A 22,573-nucleotide genomic window follows, 5' to 3' on the forward strand; every position below is an offset into this window, starting at 1 on the left:
ATTTGATCAATTTTCTGGAACGTTTACAATCGTTTCATAATCAAACCAATATGCAATAACAAATTTGAATTTAAAATGGTTCGAACATTTGGATGAAAAATAGAAATATATAAATATTTATATTCAGTATTTGTAATCGTTGCAAGCAAACCCCATTTATATTCAGTATTTCAACAACCATAGTAATTGTTATATAACACCTACTGCTGAGAATGACGAGAATTGCCGTGAATCAAATGAACTATTTTTGATTTGATCAATTTTCTGGAACGTTTACAATCGTTTCATAATCAAACCAATATGCAATAACAAATTTGAATTTAAAATGGTTCGAACATTTGGATGAAAAATAGAAATATATAAATATTTATATTCAGTATTTGTAATCGTTGCAAGCAAACCCCATTTATATTCAGTATTTCAACAACCATAGTAATTGTTATATAACACCTACTGCTGAGAATGACGAGAATTGCCGTGAATCAAATGAACTATTTTTGATTTGATCAATTTTCTGGAACGTTTACAATCGTTTCATAATCAAACCAATATGCAATAACAAATTTGAATTTAAAATGGTTCGAACATTTGGATGAAAAATAGAAATATATAAATATTTATATTCAGTATTTGTAATCGTTGCAAGCAAACCCCATTTATATTCAGTATTTCAACAACCATAGTAATTGTTATATAACACCTACTGCTGAGAATGACGAGAATTGCCGTGAATCAAATGAACTATTTTTGATTTGATCAATTTTCTGGAACGTTTACAATCGTTTCATAATCAAACCAATATGCAATAACAAATTTGAATTTAAAATGGTTCGAACATTTGGATGAAAAATAGAAATATATAAATATTTATATTCAGTATTTGTAATCGTTGCAAGCAAACCCCATTTATATTCAGTATTTCAACAACCATAGTAATTGTTATATAACACCTACTGCTGAGAATGACGAGAATTGCCGTGAATCAAATGAACTATTTTTGATTTGATCAATTTTCTGGAACGTTTACAATCGTTTCATAATCAAACCAATATGCAATAACAAATTTGAATTTAAAATGGTTCGAACATTTGGATGAAAAATAGAAATATATAAATATTTATATTCAGTATTTGTAATCGTTGCAAGCAAACCCCATTTATATTCAGTATTTCAACAACCATAGTAATTGTTATATAACACCTACTGCTGAGAATGACGAGAATTGCCGTGAATCAAATGAACTATTTTTGATTTGATCAATTTTCTGGAACGTTTACAATCGTTTCATAATCAAACCAATATGCAATAACAAATTTGAATTTAAAATGGTTCGAACATTTGGATGAAAAATAGAAATATATAAATATTTATATTCAGTATTTGTAATCGTTGCAAGCAAACCCCATTTATATTCAGTATTTCAACAACCATAGTAATTGTTATATAACACCTACTGCTGAGAATGACGAGAATTGCCGTGAATCAAATGAACTATTTTTGATTTGATCAATTTTCTGGAACGTTTACAATCGTTTCATAATCAAACCAATATGCAATAACAAATTTGAATTTAAAATGGTTCGAACATTTGGATGAAAAATAGAAATATATAAATATTTATATTCAGTATTTGTAATCGTTGCAAGCAAACCCCATTTATATTCAGTATTTCAACAACCATAGTAATTGTTATATAACACCTACTGCTGAGAATGACGAGAATTGCCGTGAATCAAATGAACTATTTTTGATTTGATCAATTTTCTGGAACGTTTACAATCGTTTCATAATCAAACCAATATGCAATAACAAATTTGAATTTAAAATGGTTCGAACATTTGGATGAAAAATAGAAATATATAAATATTTATATTCAGTATTTGTAATCGTTGCAAGCAAACCCCATTTATATTCAGTATTTCAACAACCATAGTAATTGTTATATAACACCTACTGCTGAGAATGACGAGAATTGCCGTGAATCAAATGAACTATTTTTGATTTGATCAATTTTCTGGAACGTTTACAATCGTTTCATAATCAAACCAATATGCAATAACAAATTTGAATTTAAAATGGTTCGAACATTTGGATGAAAAATAGAAATATATAAATATTTATATTCAGTATTTGTAATCGTTGCAAGCAAACCCCATTTATATTCAGTATTTCAACAACCATAGTAATTGTTGTATAACACCTACTGCTGAGAATGACGAGAATTGCCGAGAATCAAACGAACTATTTTTGATTTGATCAATTTTCTGGAACGTTTACAATCGTTTCATAATCAAACCAATATGCAATAACAAATTTGAATTTAAAATGGTTCGAACATTTGGATGAAAAATAGAAATATATAAAAATATTTCTAACAATGTCTGAAATGTTATTAATTTAATACACCTAAGTATTCGATGAAGACTAAATCCTCTCCCTCTCCCGTTCGCGGGGGAATTTTGAAAAATCCCTTCTTAGTGTGCATTGCCATGGCATATCCTACTAAATACCCTACTAAAACACAGATAAAAACAAAAAATCTCATCTAAAATAGTACAGTAGAAGCCATTCTTCCGGTTAACCCTTAATGCTCTCCCTCTCCCCCGTGGGGGAATTTTGAAAAATTCCTTCTTATTGTGCATTCTCATGGCATACCCTACTAAAACACAGATAAAAACAAAAAATCGCATCTAAATTGTACAGTAGAAGCCGTTTTTCCAGTTAACCCTTAATGTTCTCCCTCTCCCCTGCGGGGGAATTTCGAAAAATCCCTTCTTAGTGTGCATTCTCATGGCATATTCTACTAAAACGCAGATAAAAACAAAAAATCGCATCTAAAATAGTACAGTAGAAGCCGTTTTTCTGGTTAAGCCTTAATCCTCTCCCTCTCCTCCCGCGGAGGAATTTCGAAAAATCCCTTCTTAGTGTGTGTTTCCATGACATACCCTAACTGTCTACCAAATTTCACTTCTTTAGGTTAAGTGGTTTGCTCTGGGCAATGATGAATCAGTGAGTGAGTCAGGACAAGCAATTTGATATATTTAGATAATTACTAAAAAGAAGATAATCAAAGTAAAATAATTGTTTAAATATGCTTACATAATTACATGCATGGTGTACTTTATTCACTAGATAATTCTATTAAAAATGTTAAAATGTGATATAGTTATCACTATGTCTGCAACAACAGTAATCCTTGTGGTTGTGATAGACACTTTAACATTAGATGTTACCACAGTGCAGTAGGAAATATTTTAAAAAAAACTGTACTTTCTTTAGTATAACTAGTATATTTTATACATCAGCATGTGCACTTGAATATTAAAGATAAGTGAGAGATACCAAAAGATTTAAATGAGGTTTATGTCCAGAAATTGTAGAGTAATAAATCTCCCACAAGCATTATACAACAATTACTGTTTTGTAATCAATCCAATCTGCTTTGGACTGCCATCTTACTGAAACATATAAGACTTAGTGCAGCAAAACTGGGCTTGTCTTTTAAATTGCTGTTTAACCCATTGATTATTTTCTGGTATACATTATATCATTAATAAAAGCTATATTTCCATTTTTATAAGCTATTCATCCCCAAATATTTGTGATCACCAGCATACTTTTTGATAGGCTGAAGATTTTTTTTTTATATTAAGTGCAGTGTTTGGTTTTCTGCATACAAAATTTTTCTATCAGCCAAATGGATTAATTTTCATTTCATCAGAAAATATAACATTTCAAAATTCAAACATTTTTGACTATTTTCTCACTAATGAAAGGTTTTTTTTCTCACCATTCTCTCATGTAATTGTGCATTATATAGTATATTTCTTATTGTTTGAGCTGAAACATACTTGCCTGAATTTTAGCAATATGAATAGCTAAACTTTGAACACTCAAAAAAGGTTTTTAATAACTTTGCTTACAATGTGTTCAATTATGATTTCCTGGTTGTAAGATTCTTTGAATGACCAACTTACTTTCTCTTACTCATACGTCTAGTCACTTGTTTTTTAATAACATATGTTACTGTCAAAAAGTTCAAATTTAAGGTTTTTATCCATTTGACAATAAATTTTTCCTTCATTGTGCAAAAAGTTATTTTTTTTCTACATACATGATACTAATTTAGACATTTTGAGTATCATTTGGAATTAAAACAGCAAATACAGAAAACTGTTAGTTACAAATTCACAAAAATAACTACTAATTGTTTTACTTTTTTTTATTGATATTGTCTATTTGGACCTTGTTTAATAATAGGACTGTAGTTTCTGATTAGCAAAGAGAGGAAATTTTAGTCAAAAGTCAAAACAAAATATCTTTATTTTCACCCATGAAAATATCTTTATTTTAATTCAATAAAAATTGTATTAAATCAAAATTGTTTAAAAAGAAAGTTCATGTAAAAACAGTATTAGGTGTATATATAGATAGATACATTATACTTCTTAATGTAGATATACTGTTTTTACATGAACTTTTTTAAGCAATTTTGATTTAATATGATTTTTAAAAACAAAAAAGTTTCTTTTTACATGAGTTGTTTTAATAAAATATGCAAAAGGTTTTATATGAATTAACATAACTTTTTGCCCAACACATTTTTTTATTTAAAAAAAAATCAAATAATTGCAAATTAAAGGAGATCTTGATCTAGCTAACAAATTGGGCAATAATTTTGTCAAGTATAATTGTATAATAGCTTTAAAGTTTCAGTGTGATCTGAAATCATTATTTAATTCTCCATAAAACAACATTAAAGGCCTAGCCACAATACAAACCGAGCTATTAAAAACTGAATTTATTCATAACATCACCAACATCAGCACCACACAACATTATTGCTAACATTGTTCAGAAGTTCACAGAAAGAACTTCACTTGTGAATGAAGAACATGATAACCAAAGCATGTTTAGTGATAGCAGTGATATTGCAATCATGCACAAATGTATGTGTTTATTGTCAGAAAGTGACAGTGAATAAAATCTTATGTATAACTCACAATACATATTTTGCCCAATTTTAATGTTGATTAATTCTTTGTTTTTTTCAAATGAAATTTATGTTCCTATAATATATTTTTATTTATGTGCAATGTATATGCAGGGTTCCTATGCACCTAGAAAGTCAGGGATTTTCATTAGTGTTTGGAAAAAGTCAGGGAAGTTGCCTCTTTGGTTACCTTGATTTTTTTTTTGCTGATTAATATGCTTGACTAAGTGCAGGCAGCAAGAAGTAATGTTTTGCAATAATCTTATGAAAAGAGGTGCAGAATATTTTCAAGACTCAAAATTTCCCCAAAAATTTACAAAGTACAAAAAATGATAAATAATATTAATTTAATTTATATTTATCATTTTCATTTTAATAATTTAGATTGCATAACAAAATAATTTCTGATTATTTTTTTAGTTTATAAATATTTTATAAAGTTCAAGAAATTTATTAAGGGATAAATTTAATAAATATATACTTTTATACTTGAAGGAGTCCTTATATGAAGTCCTTAAGAAGGATCTTGCCTTCTTAAGGACTTCATATTGCTGATTACTAATATTCTTGTTTGTATAATTCTTCTAAAAAATTGGGTTGGAGGCCTCAAAAGTATTTATTACAACACTGTTGACTATTATGAATTGATGATGATGATGATCTATACATTTTTTATTTTAATGATTTTCTTGAAAAATATAAAGAAAAATCATCAGGAGACTTTGTATCTCCTGACAATGGGTTTGGTTGCCCAAAAATGTTTTGAAAAACAGACTCATGAGATTTAGAATGAGCTTCCACAATCCTATCTTTGCACGTTTATGAAAAAAACACTTGGCAATCCAATGATCCAAAAATAGAATTCAACTTTATTTTGTCTGGTTGGTTGTGGAGTTCAAAGAATTGTTTAATATGAAGTTCAGTTGAAAATCCTAATAATAAAGGAAAGCAGATTTTGTTTATATTTTAATGAAATTTGGCATGAATTATTATTTACTTTACGAATAAAAACAAAAACTTTTTATTAATAATAATTAATAAATTATTGTATCTATATGNCAATTCAAAAGATGAATCAGTTAATCAAATAAGAACCATTAAATCATTTAAAATTAGAACGGAACTGACATCACATCACTTTAAGTTTGTTGTTTGATTAGATTACAAAACTTCCTCTTTTTTTATTTACTTAATTAATTCATTCGTTAATTTAGATTTTAAGCATTTATTTTATTTGAAGGTAAAATATAAAAAGAAAATTACTTTTTATTGATTGTTTTGAATGTAATGTGTCTTACAATTCAAATATGATTTTGAAAATTTGAATTAACCAATAAGAGTCTTTTCTGATGATCATCATCTGATCTTAAAATTAAAAGTTGTGTCCAATTTAATATAATTTTATCTGGCAATTATCTTATTTATCTGTTGATTTAATACTGTTGTTAAGTTTTATTCACAATCCTTGTAAGTAGTTCTCTTATTATTATTATTAATATACAGTATTAATATATAACAAAATATAGGAGATAGTTTCTTACAAAATTGGTAGGAAACAGCTATTATTTCACTAGCAAAAAAGTATCTGCACACTTGTGAATAGGTGTGCGACACAATCACACCAGTAATATGTACAGTACATGATATATAACCTGTGTTAAAATTCGTTTATGTTGCAATATGAACTGTATTTGTTTATATTAGTTATGTATTTATAAGAATATTCAGGAATTGGTACATGTTAAAACAATTATTTTAAATTAATTCTTTGGCTAGCTATTTACAAGATATAGTTAGATTGAAAGTTTTTTTATATAATTAAAAAATGAGGAAAATAAATTTTAAAAGGTAAAATAGAATCGTGCTATAATGGAACTAGATGCGTCACTATTATTGTCTTCTGGAATAGGAATTGTTTTTGTCTAAAACAACTATAAACATGAAACTAAGTGGTAGTAATAAGTTATTGAATATGTTCCTGTCAAAATATATGCAGATTATGACACACTTTTAAATCAAAATGTGCTGTGATTACTTGAAATTGTTGATTTAAAATTTTGAAGTGAGGCATTTGATGGCAGCACTTCTGATTTTCTGGAGTTTGAAGTTATACTTGTATGATTGGCAGAATTTTGGTCATGTGTCATATATAAAATTGGGAGGTTGCCAATGGGTTGCAATGGAGTATGGATGAGGAGTGAAAAGATCATGTGGGTGCAATCAGCACTGAGACAGACTCTACAGTTTCAATGAACATTTATTTGACACAAAAGGAGCTTATAAGATTTCTGTGATCTTGGAAGTTTAAAGTTGGCAGTGGCTTCTGGGACATCACCTCCTTTTCAAGATAGTCCCAAATGGAGGCATGTCCCTGGTTTGTGAATGAGAATTCCCTTCGTGGCTTCAGAATGATGCAGTTGACTTCTGGTGATGGGAAGATGTCAATTCGAAGAAGGGAGGTGGAGACAATGATGGGCATGAGACACACATAACAATTGGTCCTACAATTGGAACTTTTGGGAGAAGAAGCTGTCATATCCTTGAAATTCTGGATTTTTATAATTTTTGCTTTCCTTGTTGTTATAACAAAGGGAAAGAATGGCAATCAGGCAAAAAAAATGACCCCCCAGATTTTTACATTTTTGGACTTAGGAAACCTTGAAATGTCGAGAAATGCAAAAAATAATTTGAGGATAATTTCTGTATGTGTGGATATTAAGTGTGTGTGTTTGTGGAGCACAAGTTTGTTCACTATTTGAACCTTAATAACTCTTGTGCTTTTTGTCAAAAATTTCTGAAATTTTGCAGGGATGTTTGCTTTTTAGGGAGATTGATGTGATTAAATTTTGGTAGTTAAAAGTTGAGGGGGTAGGTAGATAATGGGAGTCATGTATCTCTAGTGGGGTCATACTTAATGACAATTTTACTTGTTATTAGTATTTATAATTTTTTTATAAAATGCATCCCTATCTTCAAAATTAAGCTTTTTGCCATTATATAATAGTTTAAAATAAAATATGATGGTGCCACAAAAATTTTAAATGTTACTGGGGAAATTTCAGCAACTCATTGCTGATTTATTGTTCTTGATCACCCATTCCGACTGTTTGCCTTTCCTTGTTCTCACTTTCTACGTGGTTGATTACTTGTTACTAAGTGTAACAAGATCTTAGCTTAGATAGCAGGAGAATCAAAATTGACATTTAATTTGATCCCCAACTGGAGATGGTTGATCTTAGGACTTATATTTTTCTATTGTTTATACATTTAAATTTCTTTTCTTTCAAAAATATTTTAATGTAAATTTTAGTGATGGTTTGGACCTGTCTAGAGTGTCACAAAACTTTGATTCTGATTGTCTATTTTTTGATGCTTATTCCTTTTACATAAACACACACACACACACGTGTGTGTGTGATATATATATATATATAATCTCAATAATAGCTTGTATCCTTCTCTTGACATTGACTGTATTAAATTTATTTCTTTTTAAATATTTTCTACTCTTTGATCATAGTATGTTTTTTAAATTATTTTTGCTAGAAATTTTTATTTTCCTTAATCTTTAGTATGTGCCTGTAGATATGTTGTAAATACCTGTGTGTATATTGTTTCTACCAAAACAAAAAGTGCTCAAAAATTACAGAAACAATAGGAAATTGTCTTAATGAAAACAATTTCCTATTAAAACATTAGGGTATTAAAACATATTAAAACAAAAGGGTATTAAAACATTTTGAAAAAAATAAGAAAACATTGAAAAATATACCTGAATGTAAAACTATTCTATATCATCATCAAAATCTGTTATTGCGCTCTGAACAAGTGATCACTATAACAGCATACAATGCATGTAATCATTGTTATCTTGCTTTTTTTATTTCTACAATACAAACCTCATTTTCATATTTTCAATGGTGTTTTTTTTCTCTTGCTGATGAATTTTGTCTTTTATATTTTTTTAGAAAAAAATGAATATCTGAAGGTAAGTTCTTCAGTTCTTCTATAGAATTCAGATTTATTATATAGCCTTCTTCTGATGTATCTATTCCTCTTCCAAACTCTTCATAAAATTCTTCATCAAATTACTGCTTGAGCCATAAGACAAAGTTCATTTTCATTGAAAAATTTTAGATCTCTAAGTGGTGCATGGTTCCTACAAAACAGCTTTGTGGTATTGAAAAAGGTGACAGTTTTCAATTTTATGAATAAACTAGCTGTTACCCACGACTTCGCTCGTGAAAATTGTAAGCAAACCCCATTTATATTCAGTATTTCAATTTATATTCAATATTTGTAATCGTTGCAAGCAAACCCCATTTATATTCAGTATTTCAACAACCATAGTAATTGTTATATAACACCTACTGCTGAGAATGACGAGAATTGCCGAGAATCAAACGAACTATTTTTGATTTGATCAATTTTCTGGAACGTTTACAATCGTTTCATAATCAAACCAATATGCAATAACAAATTTGAATTTAAAATGGTTCGAACATTTGGATGAAAAATAGAAATATATAAATATTTATATTCAGTATTTGTAATCGTTGCAAGCAAACCCCATTTATATTCAGTATTTCAACAACCATAGTAATTGTTATATAACACCTACTGCTGAGAATGACGAGAATTGCCGTGAATCAAACGAACTATTTTTGATTTGATCAATTTTCTGGAACGTTTACAATCGTTTCATAATCAAACCAATATGCAATAACAAATTTGAATTTAAAATGGTTCGAACATTTGGATGAAAAATAGAAATATATAAATATTTATATTCAGTATTTGTAATCGTTGCAAGCAAACCCCATTTATATTCAGTATTTCAACAACCATAGTAATTGTTATATAACACCTACTGCTGAGAATGACGAGAATTGCCGTGAATCAAATGAACTATTTTTGATTTGATCAATTTTCTGGAACGTTTACAATCGTTTCATAATCAAACCAATATGCAATAACAAATTTGAATTTAAAATGGTTCGAACATTTGGATGAAAAATAGAAATATATAAATATTTATATTCAGTATTTGTAATCGTTGCAAGCAAACCCCATTTATATTCAGTATTTCAACAACCATAGTAATTGTTATATAACACCTACTGCTGAGAATGACGAGAATTGCCGTGAATCAAACGAACTATTTTTGATTTGATCAATTTTCTGGAACGTTTACAATCGTTTCATAATCAAACCAATATGCAATAACAAATTTGAATTTAAAATGGTTCGAACATTTGGATGAAAAATAGAAATATATAAATATTTATATTCAGTATTTGTAATCGTTGCAAGCAAACCCCATTTATATTCAGTATTTCAACAACCATAGTAATTGTTATATAACACCTACTGCTGAGAATGACGAGAATTGCCGTGAATCAAACGAACTATTTTTGATTTGATCAATTTTCTGGAACGTTTACAATCGTTTCATAATCAAACCAATATGCAATAACAAATTTGAATTTAAAATGGTTCGAACATTTGGATGAAAAATAGAAATATATAAATATTTATATTCAGTATTTGTAATCGTTGCAAGCAAACCCCATTTATATTCAGTATTTCAACAACCATAGTAATTGTTATATAACACCTACTGCTGAGAATGACGAGAATTGCCGTGAATCAAACGAACTATTTTTGATTTGATCAATTTTCTGGAACGTTTACAATCGTTTCATAATCAAACCAATATGCAATAACAAATTTGAATTTAAAATGGTTCGAACATTTGGATGAAAAATAGAAATATATAAATATTTATATTCAGTATTTGTAATCGTTGCAAGCAAACCCCATTTATATTCAGTATTTCAACAACCATAGTAATTGTTATATAACACCTACTGCTGAGAATGACGAGAATTGCCGTGAATCAAACGAACTATTTTTGATTTGATCAATTTTCTGGAACGTTTACAATCGTTTCATAATCAAACCAATATGCAATAACAAATTTGAATTTAAAATGGTTCGAACATTTGGATGAAAAATAGAAATATATAAATATTTATATTCAGTATTTGTAATCGTTGCAAGCAAACCCCATTTATATTCAGTATTTCAACAACCATAGTAATTGTTATATAACACCTACTGCTGAGAATGACGAGAATTGCCGTGAATCAAACGAACTATTTTTGATTTGATCAATTTTCTGGAACGTTTACAATCGTTTCATAATCAAACCAATATGCAATAACAAATTTGAATTTAAAATGGTTCGAACATTTGGATGAAAAATAGAAATATATAAATATTTATATTCAGTATTTGTAATCGTTGCAAGCAAACCCCATTTATATTCAGTATTTCAACAACCATAGTAATTGTTATATAACACCTACTGCTGAGAATGACGAGAATTGCCGTGAATCAAACGAACTATTTTTGATTTGATCAATTTTCTGGAACGTTTACAATCGTTTCATAATCAAACCAATATGCAATAACAAATTTGAATTTAAAATGGTTCGAACATTTGGATGAAAAATAGAAATATATAAATATTTATATTCAGTATTTGTAATCGTTGCAAGCAAACCCCATTTATATTCAGTATTTCAACAACCATAGTAATTGTTATATAACACCTACTGCTGAGAATGACGAGAATTGCCGTGAATCAAACGAACTATTTTTGATTTGATCAATTTTCTGGAACGTTTACAATCGTTTCATAATCAAACCAATATGCAATAACAAATTTGAATTTAAAATGGTTCGAACATTTGGATGAAAAATAGAAATATATAAATATTTATATTCAGTATTTGTAATCGTTGCAAGCAAACCCCATTTATATTCAGTATTTCAACAACCATAGTAATTGTTATATAACACCTACTGCTGAGAATGACGAGAATTGCCGTGAATCAAACGAACTATTTTTGATTTGATCAATTTTCTGGAACGTTTACAATCGTTTCATAATCAAACCAATATGCAATAACAAATTTGAATTTAAAATGGTTCGAACATTTGGATGAAAAATAGAAATATATAAATATTTATATTCAGTATTTGTAATCGTTGCAAGCAAACCCCATTTATATTCAGTATTTCAACAACCATAGTAATTGTTATATAACACCTACTGCTGAGAATGACGAGAATTGCCGTGAATCAAACGAACTATTTTTGATTTGATCAATTTTCTGGAACGTTTACAATCGTTTCATAATCAAACCAATATGCAATAACAAATTTGAATTTAAAATGGTTCGAACATTTGGATGAAAAATAGAAATATATAAATATTTATATTCAGTATTTGTAATCGTTGCAAGCAAACCCCATTTATATTCAGTATTTCAACAACCATAGTAATTGTTATATAACACCTACTGCTGAGAATGACGAGAATTGCCGTGAATCAAACGAACTATTTTTGATTTGATCAATTTTCTGGAACGTTTACAATCGTTTCATAATCAAACCAATATGCAATAACAAATTTGAATTTAAAATGGTTCGAACATTTGGATGAAAAATAGAAATATATAAATATTTATATTCAGTATTTGTAATCGTTGCAAGCAAACCCCATTTATATTCAGTATTTCAACAACCATAGTAATTGTTATATAACACCTACTGCTGAGAATGACGAGAATTGCCGTGAATCAAACGAACTATTTTTGATTTGATCAATTTTCTGGAACGTTTACAATCGTTTCATAATCAAACCAATATGCAATAACAAATTTGAATTTAAAATGGTTCGAACATTTGGATGAAAAATAGAAATATATAAATATTTATATTCAGTATTTGTAATCGTTGCAAGCAAACCCCATTTATATTCAGTATTTCAACAACCATAGTAATTGTTATATAACACCTACTGCTGAGAATGACGAGAATTGCCGTGAATCAAACGAACTATTTTTGATTTGATCAATTTTCTGGAACGTTTACAATCGTTTCATAATCAAACCAATATGCAATAACAAATTTGAATTTAAAATGGTTCGAACATTTGGATGAAAAATAGAAATATATAAATATTTATATTCAGTATTTGTAATCGTTGCAAGCAAACCCCATTTATATTCAGTATTTCAACAACCATAGTAATTGTTATATAACACCTACTGCTGAGAATGACGAGAATTGCCGTGAATCAAACGAACTATTTTTGATTTGATCAATTTTCTGGAACGTTTACAATCGTTTCATAATCAAACCAATATGCAATAACAAATTTGAATTTAAAATGGTTCGAACATTTGGATGAAAAATAGAAATATATAAATATTTATATTCAGTATTTGTAATCGTTGCAAGCAAACCCCATTTATATTCAGTATTTCAACAACCATAGTAATTGTTATATAACACCTACTGCTGAGAATGACGAGAATTGCCGTGAATCAAACGAACTATTTTTGATTTGATCAATTTTCTGGAACGTTTACAATCGTTTCATAATCAAACCAATATGCAATAACAAATTTGAATTTAAAATGGTTCGAACATTTGGATGAAAAATAGAAATATATAAATATTTATATTCAGTATTTGTAATCGTTGCAAGCAAACCCCATTTATATTCAGTATTTCAACAACCATAGTAATTGTTATATAACACCTACTGCTGAGAATGACGAGAATTGCCGTGAATCAAACGAACTATTTTTGATTTGATCAATTTTCTGGAACGTTTACAATCGTTTCATAATCAAACCAATATGCAATAACAAATTTGAATTTAAAATGGTTCGAACATTTGGATGAAAAATAGAAATATATAAATATTTATATTCAGTATTTGTAATCGTTGCAAGCAAACCCCATTTATATTCAGTATTTCAACAACCATAGTAATTGTTATATAACACCTACTGCTGAGAATGACGAGAATTGCCGTGAATCAAACGAACTATTTTTGATTTGATCAATTTTCTGGAACGTTTACAATCGTTTCATAATCAAACCAATATGCAATAACAAATTTGAATTTAAAATGGTTCGAACATTTGGATGAAAAATAGAAATATATAAATATTTATATTCAGTATTTGTAATCGTTGCAAGCAAACCCCATTTATATTCAGTATTTCAACAACCATAGTAATTGTTATATAACACCTACTGCTGAGAATGACGAGAATTGCCGTGAATCAAACGAACTATTTTTGATTTGATCAATTTTCTGGAACGTTTACAATCGTTTCATAATCAAACCAATATGCAATAACAAATTTGAATTTAAAATGGTTCGAACATTTGGATGAAAAATAGAAATATATAAATATTTATATTCAGTATTTGTAATCGTTGCAAGCAAACCCCATTTATATTCAGTATTTCAACAACCATAGTAATTGTTATATAACACCTACTGCTGAGAATGACGAGAATTGCCGTGAATCAAACGAACTATTTTTGATTTGATCAATTTTCTGGAACGTTTACAATCGTTTCATAATCAAACCAATATGCAATAACAAATTTGAATTTAAAATGGTTCGAACATTTGGATGAAAAATAGAAATATATAAATATTTATATTCAGTATTTGTAATCGTTGCAAGCAAACCCCATTTATATTCAGTATTTCAACAACCATAGTAATTGTTATATAACACCTACTGCTGAGAATGACGAGAATTGCCGTGAATCAAACGAACTATTTTTGATTTGATCAATTTTCTGGAACGTTTACAATCGTTTCATAATCAAACCAATATGCAATAACAAATTTGAATTTAAAATGGTTCGAACATTTGGATGAAAAATAGAAATATATAAATATTTATATTCAGTATTTGTAATCGTTGCAAGCAAACCCCATTTATATTCAGTATTTCAACAACCATAGTAATTGTTATATAACACCTACTGCTGAGAATGACGAGAATTGCCGTGAATCAAACGAACTATTTTTGATTTGATCAATTTTCTGGAACGTTTACAATCGTTTCATAATCAAACCAATATGCAATAACAAATTTGAATTTAAAATGGTTCGAACATTTGGATGAAAAATAGAAATATATAAATATTTATATTCAGTATTTGTAATCGTTGCAAGCAAACCCCATTTATATTCAGTATTTCAACAACCATAGTAATTGTTATATAACACCTACTGCTGAGAATGACGAGAATTGCCGTGAATCAAACGAACTATTTTTGATTTGATCAATTTTCTGGAACGTTTACAATCGTTTCATAATCAAACCAATATGCAATAACAAATTTGAATTTAAAATGGTTCGAACATTTGGATGAAAAATAGAAATATATAAATATTTATATTCAGTATTTGTAATCGTTGCAAGCAAACCCCATTTATATTCAGTATTTCAACAACCATAGTAATTGTTATATAACACCTACTGCTGAGAATGACGAGAATTGCCGTGAATCAAACGAACTATTTTTGATTTGATCAATTTTCTGGAACGTTTACAATCGTTTCATAATCAAACCAATATGCAATAACAAATTTGAATTTAAAATGGTTCGAACATTTGGATGAAAAATAGAAATATATAAATATTTATATTCAGTATTTGTAATCGTTGCAAGCAAACCCCATTTATATTCAGTATTTCAACAACCATAGTAATTGTTATATAACACCTACTGCTGAGAATGACGAGAATTGCCGTGAATCAAACGAACTATTTTTGATTTGATCAATTTTCTGGAACGTTTACAATCGTTTCATAATCAAACCAATATGCAATAACAAATTTGAATTTAAAATGGTTCGAACATTTGGATGAAAAATAGAAATATATAAATATTTATATTCAGTATTTGTAATCGTTGCAAGCAAACCCCATTTATATTCAGTATTTCAACAACCATAGTAATTGTTATATAACACCTACTGCTGAGAATGACGAGAATTGCCGTGAATCAAACGAACTATTTTTGATTTGATCAATTTTCTGGAACGTTTACAATCGTTTCATAATCAAACCAATATGCAATAACAAATTTGAATTTAAAATGGTTCGAACATTTGGATGAAAAATAGAAATATATAAATATTTATATTCAGTATTTGTAATCGTTGCAAGCAAACCCCATTTATATTCAGTATTTCAACAACCATAGTAATTGTTATATAACACCTACTGCTGAGAATGACGAGAATTGCCGTGAATCAAACGAACTATTTTTGATTTGATCAATTTTCTGGAACGTTTACAATCGTTTCATAATCAAACCAATATGCAATAACAAATTTGAATTTAAAATGGTTCGAACATTTGGATGAAAAATAGAAATATATAAATATTTATATTCAGTATTTGTAATCGTTGCAAGCAAACCCCATTTATATTCAGTATTTCAACAACCATAGTAATTGTTATATAACACCTACTGCTGAGAATGACGAGAATTGCCGTGAATCAAACGAACTATTTTTGATTTGATCAATTTTCTGGAACGTTTACAATCGTTTCATAATCAAACCAATATGCAATAACAAATTTGAATTTAAAATGGTTCGAACATTTGGATGAAAAATAGAAATATATAAATATTTATATTCAGTATTTGTAATCGTTGCAAGCAAACCCCATTTATATTCAGTATTTCAACAACCATAGTAATTGTTATATAACACCTACTGCTGAGAATGACGAGAATTGCCGTGAATCAAACGAACTATTTTTGATTTGATCAATTTTCTGGAACGTTTACAATCGTTTCATAATCAAACCAATATGCAATAACAAATTTGAATTTAAAATGGTTCGAACATTTGGATGAAAAATAGAAATATATAAATATTTATATTCAGTATTTGTAATCGTTGCAAGCAAACCCCATTTATATTCAGTATTTCAACAACCATAGTAATTGTTATATAACACCTACTGCTGAGAATGACGAGAATTGCCGTGAATCAAACGAACTATTTTTGATTTGATCAATTTTCTGGAACGTTTACAATCGTTTCATAATCAAACCAATATGCAATAACAAATTTGAATTTAAAATGGTTCGAACATTTGGATGAAAAATAGAAATATATAAATATTTATATTCAGTATTTGTAATCGTTGCAAGCAAACCCCATTTATATTCAGTATTTCAACAACCATAGTAATTGTTATATAACACCTACTGCTGAGAATGACGAGAATTGCCGTGAATCAAACGAACTATTTTTGATTTGATCAATTTTCTGGAACGTTTACAATCGTTTCATAATCAAACCAATATGCAATAACAAATTTGAATTTAAAATGGTTCGAACATTTGGATGAAAAATAGAAATATATAAATATTTATATTCAGTATTTGTAATCGTTGCAAGCAAACCCCATTTATATTCAGTATTTCAACAACCATAGTAATTGTTATATAACACCTACTGCTGAGAATGACGAGAATTGCCGTGAATCAAACGAACTATTTTTGATTTGATCAATTTTCTGGAACGTTTACAATCGTTTCATAATCAAACCAATATGCAATAACAAATTTGAATTTAAAATGGTTCGAACATTTGGATGAAAAATAGAAATATATAAATATTTATATTCAGTATTTGTAATCGTTGCAAGCAAACCCCATTTATATTCAGTATTTCAACAACCATAGTAATTGTTATATAACACCTACTGCTGAGAATGACGAGAATTGCCGTGAATCAAACGAACTATTTTTGATTTGATCAATTTTCTGGAACGTTTACAATCGTTTCATAATCAAACCAATATGCAATAACAAATTTGAATTTAAAATGGTTCGAACATTTGGATGAAAAATAGAAATATATAAATATTTATATTCAGTATTTGTAATCGTTGCAAGCAAACCCCATTTATATTCAGTATTTCAACAACCATAGTAATTGTTATATAACACCTACTGCTGAGAATGACGAGAATTGCCGTGAATCAAACGAACTATTTTTGATTTGATCAATTTTCTGGAACGTTTACAATCGTTTCATAATCAAACCAATATGCAATAACAAATTTGAATTTAAAATGGTTCGAACATTTGGATGAAAAATAGAAATATATAAATATTTATATTCAGTATTTGTAATCGTTGCAAGCAAACCCCATTTATATTCAGTATTTCAACAACCATAGTAATTGTTATATAACACCTACTGCTGAGAATGACGAGAATTGCCGTGAATCAAACGAACTATTTTTGATTTGATCAATTTTCTGGAACGTTTACAATCGTTTCATAATCAAACCANGAGCTACTCAAATATTTTACGTTTTTGATACTAAATTAACTTCTGAACTATAATTTTTTATTGTTTTTATATTTTTCAATAAATTTATTTTGTTTGTACAAAATAAAAAAATAATTTTTAACGATACAATAGTCTTCGTTAGGCTTAACATCGACGAAAATTCAACGCAAAGCGACACACAACAGAGAGAAATTTCAACATGGGATAAATTAATATATTTTTTCGTACATGATTCGTTATCCAAAAAATAAGTTATCTGAACCACCCCAGTCCCCAATTGATTCAGATAAACGACGCTCTACTGTATGTGTGTGTGTGTCTATGTATACAGTATATATTTTAATTGTAATTGTAAATTGTATTTTCTTAATATATATATATATATATTTGATTGTATATAATTGTGTGTTTTATAAATAAAACACACAAGTTTAAATATAGGTCATTTTACAACAAATAAACTTCTTTATAAAAAGCTTTTTTGCATTTTCAATGATTAGATAAAACAATAGAAGATAGGAATTAAATTGCTATAAAGTGAATAAATTTAATACATAAACTTACTACTAAGGTACTGTAAGGTACTATTATGAACTAATTTGAATATAAATTTGTATCATGCTAATACCAAATTTGTGTTCTTATTTCATCAGAAATAGTTTTGTGATTTATCAATTAAAACATAATAAGAATTATCAATGAAAAAAAATTATTTCTTAAATCAAGTTAATTGTTTCAGTATTGTTTACTTTTAATGGCACATTATCATAGCTATATATGACTAATCAGAATGGCAAATTTTTTTCTGATAGTGGGTCAGAATTGAATTTGGAATTTATTAACTCCAAATTGCAAATCAATCATTTTATTTGAATAATTAAAAATAACAAATAAAGTAAAATTTGTAAGCATTTTTTTCTTCATTTTTTAATTTGTATGACAAAAATAATAAATTCTGTGTAAGTGTAAAAATGATGATGATTCTTTTATGTGAAGTTCATAAGACTTCAGGCAGCTTCAGGACCTTGCTTCTACACTATATATGTAAAGTTTTGAAATCTATCAAATATTTTTTTTTTTTATAATTTGTAAAAACATAATACTTTCTAAACATTCATTGTAGTTATCATGAAAATATTCACAGATTTGCCATCTAGACTAATGGTCATTTTATTTTATAATTTATTTAACAAAAATGAAACTGTTGAAATTAGCTAATGGTCTGATAATTGTTAAATTTCATTAAATGAATATTTATTATATATTGATTAAAAGATATCTGGGCAGGAAAAATCATTGCCATGCTAAACCAAGAAGTTCTTAATAAAGAAAACACAGCAGATTGAGAAGAAATAAAGGAAAGAGGGAGCTATATGAAAGAAGTTTGAGATGGAAAATAATAGCAAAGATTCTGAGACAAGATGCTTGAAAATGGCTCATAAATAGAGGCTTATTATTTCCTTATGATATTTTATATTAAATTTTTGTTAATTTCAAACTTAAACTACTTATTAATGTGTCAGACATTTCACAGTATACATTTAAGTAGGGATGCACAACCTTTTTTGAAGAAGGGCCAAATTAGGATTAAGTTTACTGACTGGGGGCCGGACCTCCAAATGATTAATGCGATGGCTGAGATTGGATGCTGGTGGCAATCTTCTTGATGTCTGGCGTAATGGCAGATGTTGAAACAACCAGCAGAATTTCCAAATTCTTGTTGGTTAACCTGTTCCGTGTTTTGCACTTGTTTAAATTCATAAGCGAAAATGCTTGTTTGCATAATAGGTACTGCCAAACATGCTTGCACAAAATCAAGCATTGTCTTTCAGTTTTGGAAATGATGTATCTGGCAGTTCTTTGTAGAATGTGAGGAGATTAGAATTTTTGAACTGTGATTTCAATTCATCACTGCACTGGATGTCTATCAACTCAAGTTGGACATCTGGAGGGGCATCTTCCACTTTCACATCAAATGGAGTTGAAAAAAGTTGCAGGTAGATCTTGTATTTCTGGAATTCACCAAACCTCTCATTGAATGATGTAAGGAGGGTGTTAACTTGGTCAGAGTAATCCATCTTCATATGTGGGTATTTCTCTTTCATGGCCTTGCAATGTGGAAAGTGTGTAAAGTTCTCTGATTGCATGTGGGACTTGAAAAGTGATAGTTTGGTCATAAATGCATTGATGTTACTTGTCAACTGAGAAACAAGTTGCATCTTTCCCTGCAATCTCAAATTAAGGTCGTTTAGATAAGCAGTAATGTCAGCAAGGAAAGCTAAATCACACTGCCATCTTTGTCCCTCCAAATTCCTTGTAGTGTTCCCCCGTTCTTTGAGGAAAGTGATAATAGGCCCCAATAGCTCCACAAATCTCTTGAGGACTGTTGCCTTGCTCAGCCAACGAACTTCAGTATACGTGGGCAGGTCAGCATAATCAGCATCTATTTCTTCAAGAAATGATGTGAAGAGTCGATGGTTGAGTCCATGACGGCGGATTAAGTTCACAGTATCATAGACATCTTTCAGCAGACGTTCAAATCCCAGCTTCTTTGCACAAAGTTGCTGTTGGTGAATTATGCAATGATACTGGACTAACTCCTTTTGCCTGTCCCCAAGGTGGTTTTTCAGCAAGGTGACCATGCCATTCTCACATCCAACCATAGATGGTGCTCCATCAGTGGCAATGCTGGATAGCTTGTCAAAGTCCAGTGCTGATTTGTTGCAAACGCTCAATAAACCAGTAAGTAAGTCAGCACCAGTTGTATGTCCGGAAAGTGATGCCATGCCAAGAAATTCTTCATTCACAATAAAATCTAGTGAAACACTTCTAATAAACACAATCACTTGTGCTGTTGATGATATGTCAGTGGATTCGTCCACAGCCAAAGAAAAATAAGCACAGTTTGCAACTAAAATATTAAGTTGGCCAGAAATGTCTGATGCAATTTGCGAGATTCTCCGTTGTATCGTCATGCGGTTAAGACTGATTGTTTGAAAACACTTTGTCTTCTCAGGACACATCTTCTCACTTGCGATGATAAGACACTTTTTTATCATATCGCCATCTGTGAAAGGTTTCCCATTCTTGGCTATTAAAGCAGATATTTCTAGGCTGGCTTCAACAGCCGCATCCAATTCTCCAGATTGTTTCTTGAACACATTTTGTTGGCTGATTAGTGATCGTCGTAACGATTCGATTTTCCGTTTGCGTTCCGTACCTTGCAGAAGGAAATCCTTGTGTTGGCTTTCATGATGTCGCTTCAGGTTGAATTCTTTTGGCACTGCTATTGTTCCATTGCACAAAAGGCAAATAATGCTGTTGTTCTGTTGCACAAAACAGTACTTGTTAGTCCACACTTCCACTTCTTGAAACTGATGATTCTCGCGATTGACCTTGCGTTTAATGCCCGGCGCCATACTGTTCACTCTGCAAAACAATGTCTCATTGTGCCGAAAATTCTGAGGCCCGCAACAAATCATGTTTGAGATAAGGCAAGCTAGACTACCACGTGCTTTGTTCTGTATCCACTCTGACCAAAGACTAAAGAGGCGGGGACAGAAGACTATTACGCACACGTGGCCAGGCAGGTCTTAATTCGTTCGACCCCTGTCCGGGCGTCTCCACCATTTCTCAGAATTTGTGAGTCAGATCGTCAACATGCCAGGTGCAGGACACTAATCCATCATAAATGTGGTTACCATTCTTACCTAAATTATATTTATGGCCCGTCAGTTTTACCCCCGTGTTCAGAAATGAATCAAAAGTGATTAACACAGTGCAGTGGAAAATCTGAATATTTTAAATATAATTATTAAAATTGCGATATCTCGTTTCAAATTGGCGCTAGAATCAATCTGTTTTTTTTTTATTTTCTGTCACAAATATATCACAGTTTACGACTGTTAAATTTCAAATAAAATAAAAATTAAAAATAATAATTTAATTTTAAATTTACGAAAAAAAGAATGTAAAAATAAAAGTAAATAAAAAGTTCCAATTAATTTACTATTTAAATAACCTAAATACGGTAGAGCGTCGATTTTCCGAATCAATTGGGGACTGGGGTTGTCCAGATAACTGATATTTCGGATATATGATTGACGTACGAAAAAATAGTTTAACGTATCCGATGTCGAAATTTTTCTCCATTGCGTATCGCTTCGCGTTGAATTTTCGTCGATGTTAAGCCTAACAAAGACTACAGTGGTACCTCAGGATACGAAATTAATCCGTTCCGAAACTGAGATCGTATCATGAAAATGTCGTAAGGTGGATCATCTTTTCCCATACGATTACATGTAAAACCAAATAATTCGTTCCAACGCGAAAAACATACTCAAATTAAAGCCAAGTAATACATT

The 22,573-nt window shown here is 29.3% G+C and overlaps 2 protein-coding genes across 3 annotated transcripts in view; one reads left to right on the forward strand and one right to left on the reverse strand.

Annotated features, from left to right (window-relative positions):
* The window catches only part of LOC111632527 (general transcription factor II-I repeat domain-containing protein 2-like), a 39,487-nt gene extending 17,859 nt beyond the window's left edge, over positions 1-21,628 (reverse strand). Inside the window, exon 1 of the mRNA XM_023376967.1 lies at positions 20,233-21,628. Within this exon, the coding sequence (XP_023232735.1) occupies positions 20,233-21,628 (1,396 nt within the window). The remainder of the gene's footprint in view (positions 1-20,232) is intronic.
* Positions 6,357-22,573, forward strand: part of LOC111632529 (E3 ubiquitin-protein ligase NRDP1-like) — a 37,273-nt gene continuing 21,056 nt past the window's right edge. Inside the window, exon 1 of one of the 2 annotated variants that reach the window (XM_023376971.1) lies at positions 6,357-6,460. The gene's annotated coding sequence lies outside the window, so the exon portion shown is untranslated. The remainder of the gene's footprint in view (positions 6,461-22,573) is intronic. The other variant, XM_023376970.1, reaches the window with a different exon arrangement.

Source organism: Centruroides sculpturatus, unplaced genomic scaffold (assembly GCF_000671375.1).
Source record: "Centruroides sculpturatus isolate CEXI.00-Female unplaced genomic scaffold, Cexi_2.0 scaffold714, whole genome shotgun sequence".
NCBI classification, from domain to species: domain Eukaryota; kingdom Metazoa; phylum Arthropoda; class Arachnida; order Scorpiones; family Buthidae; genus Centruroides; species Centruroides sculpturatus.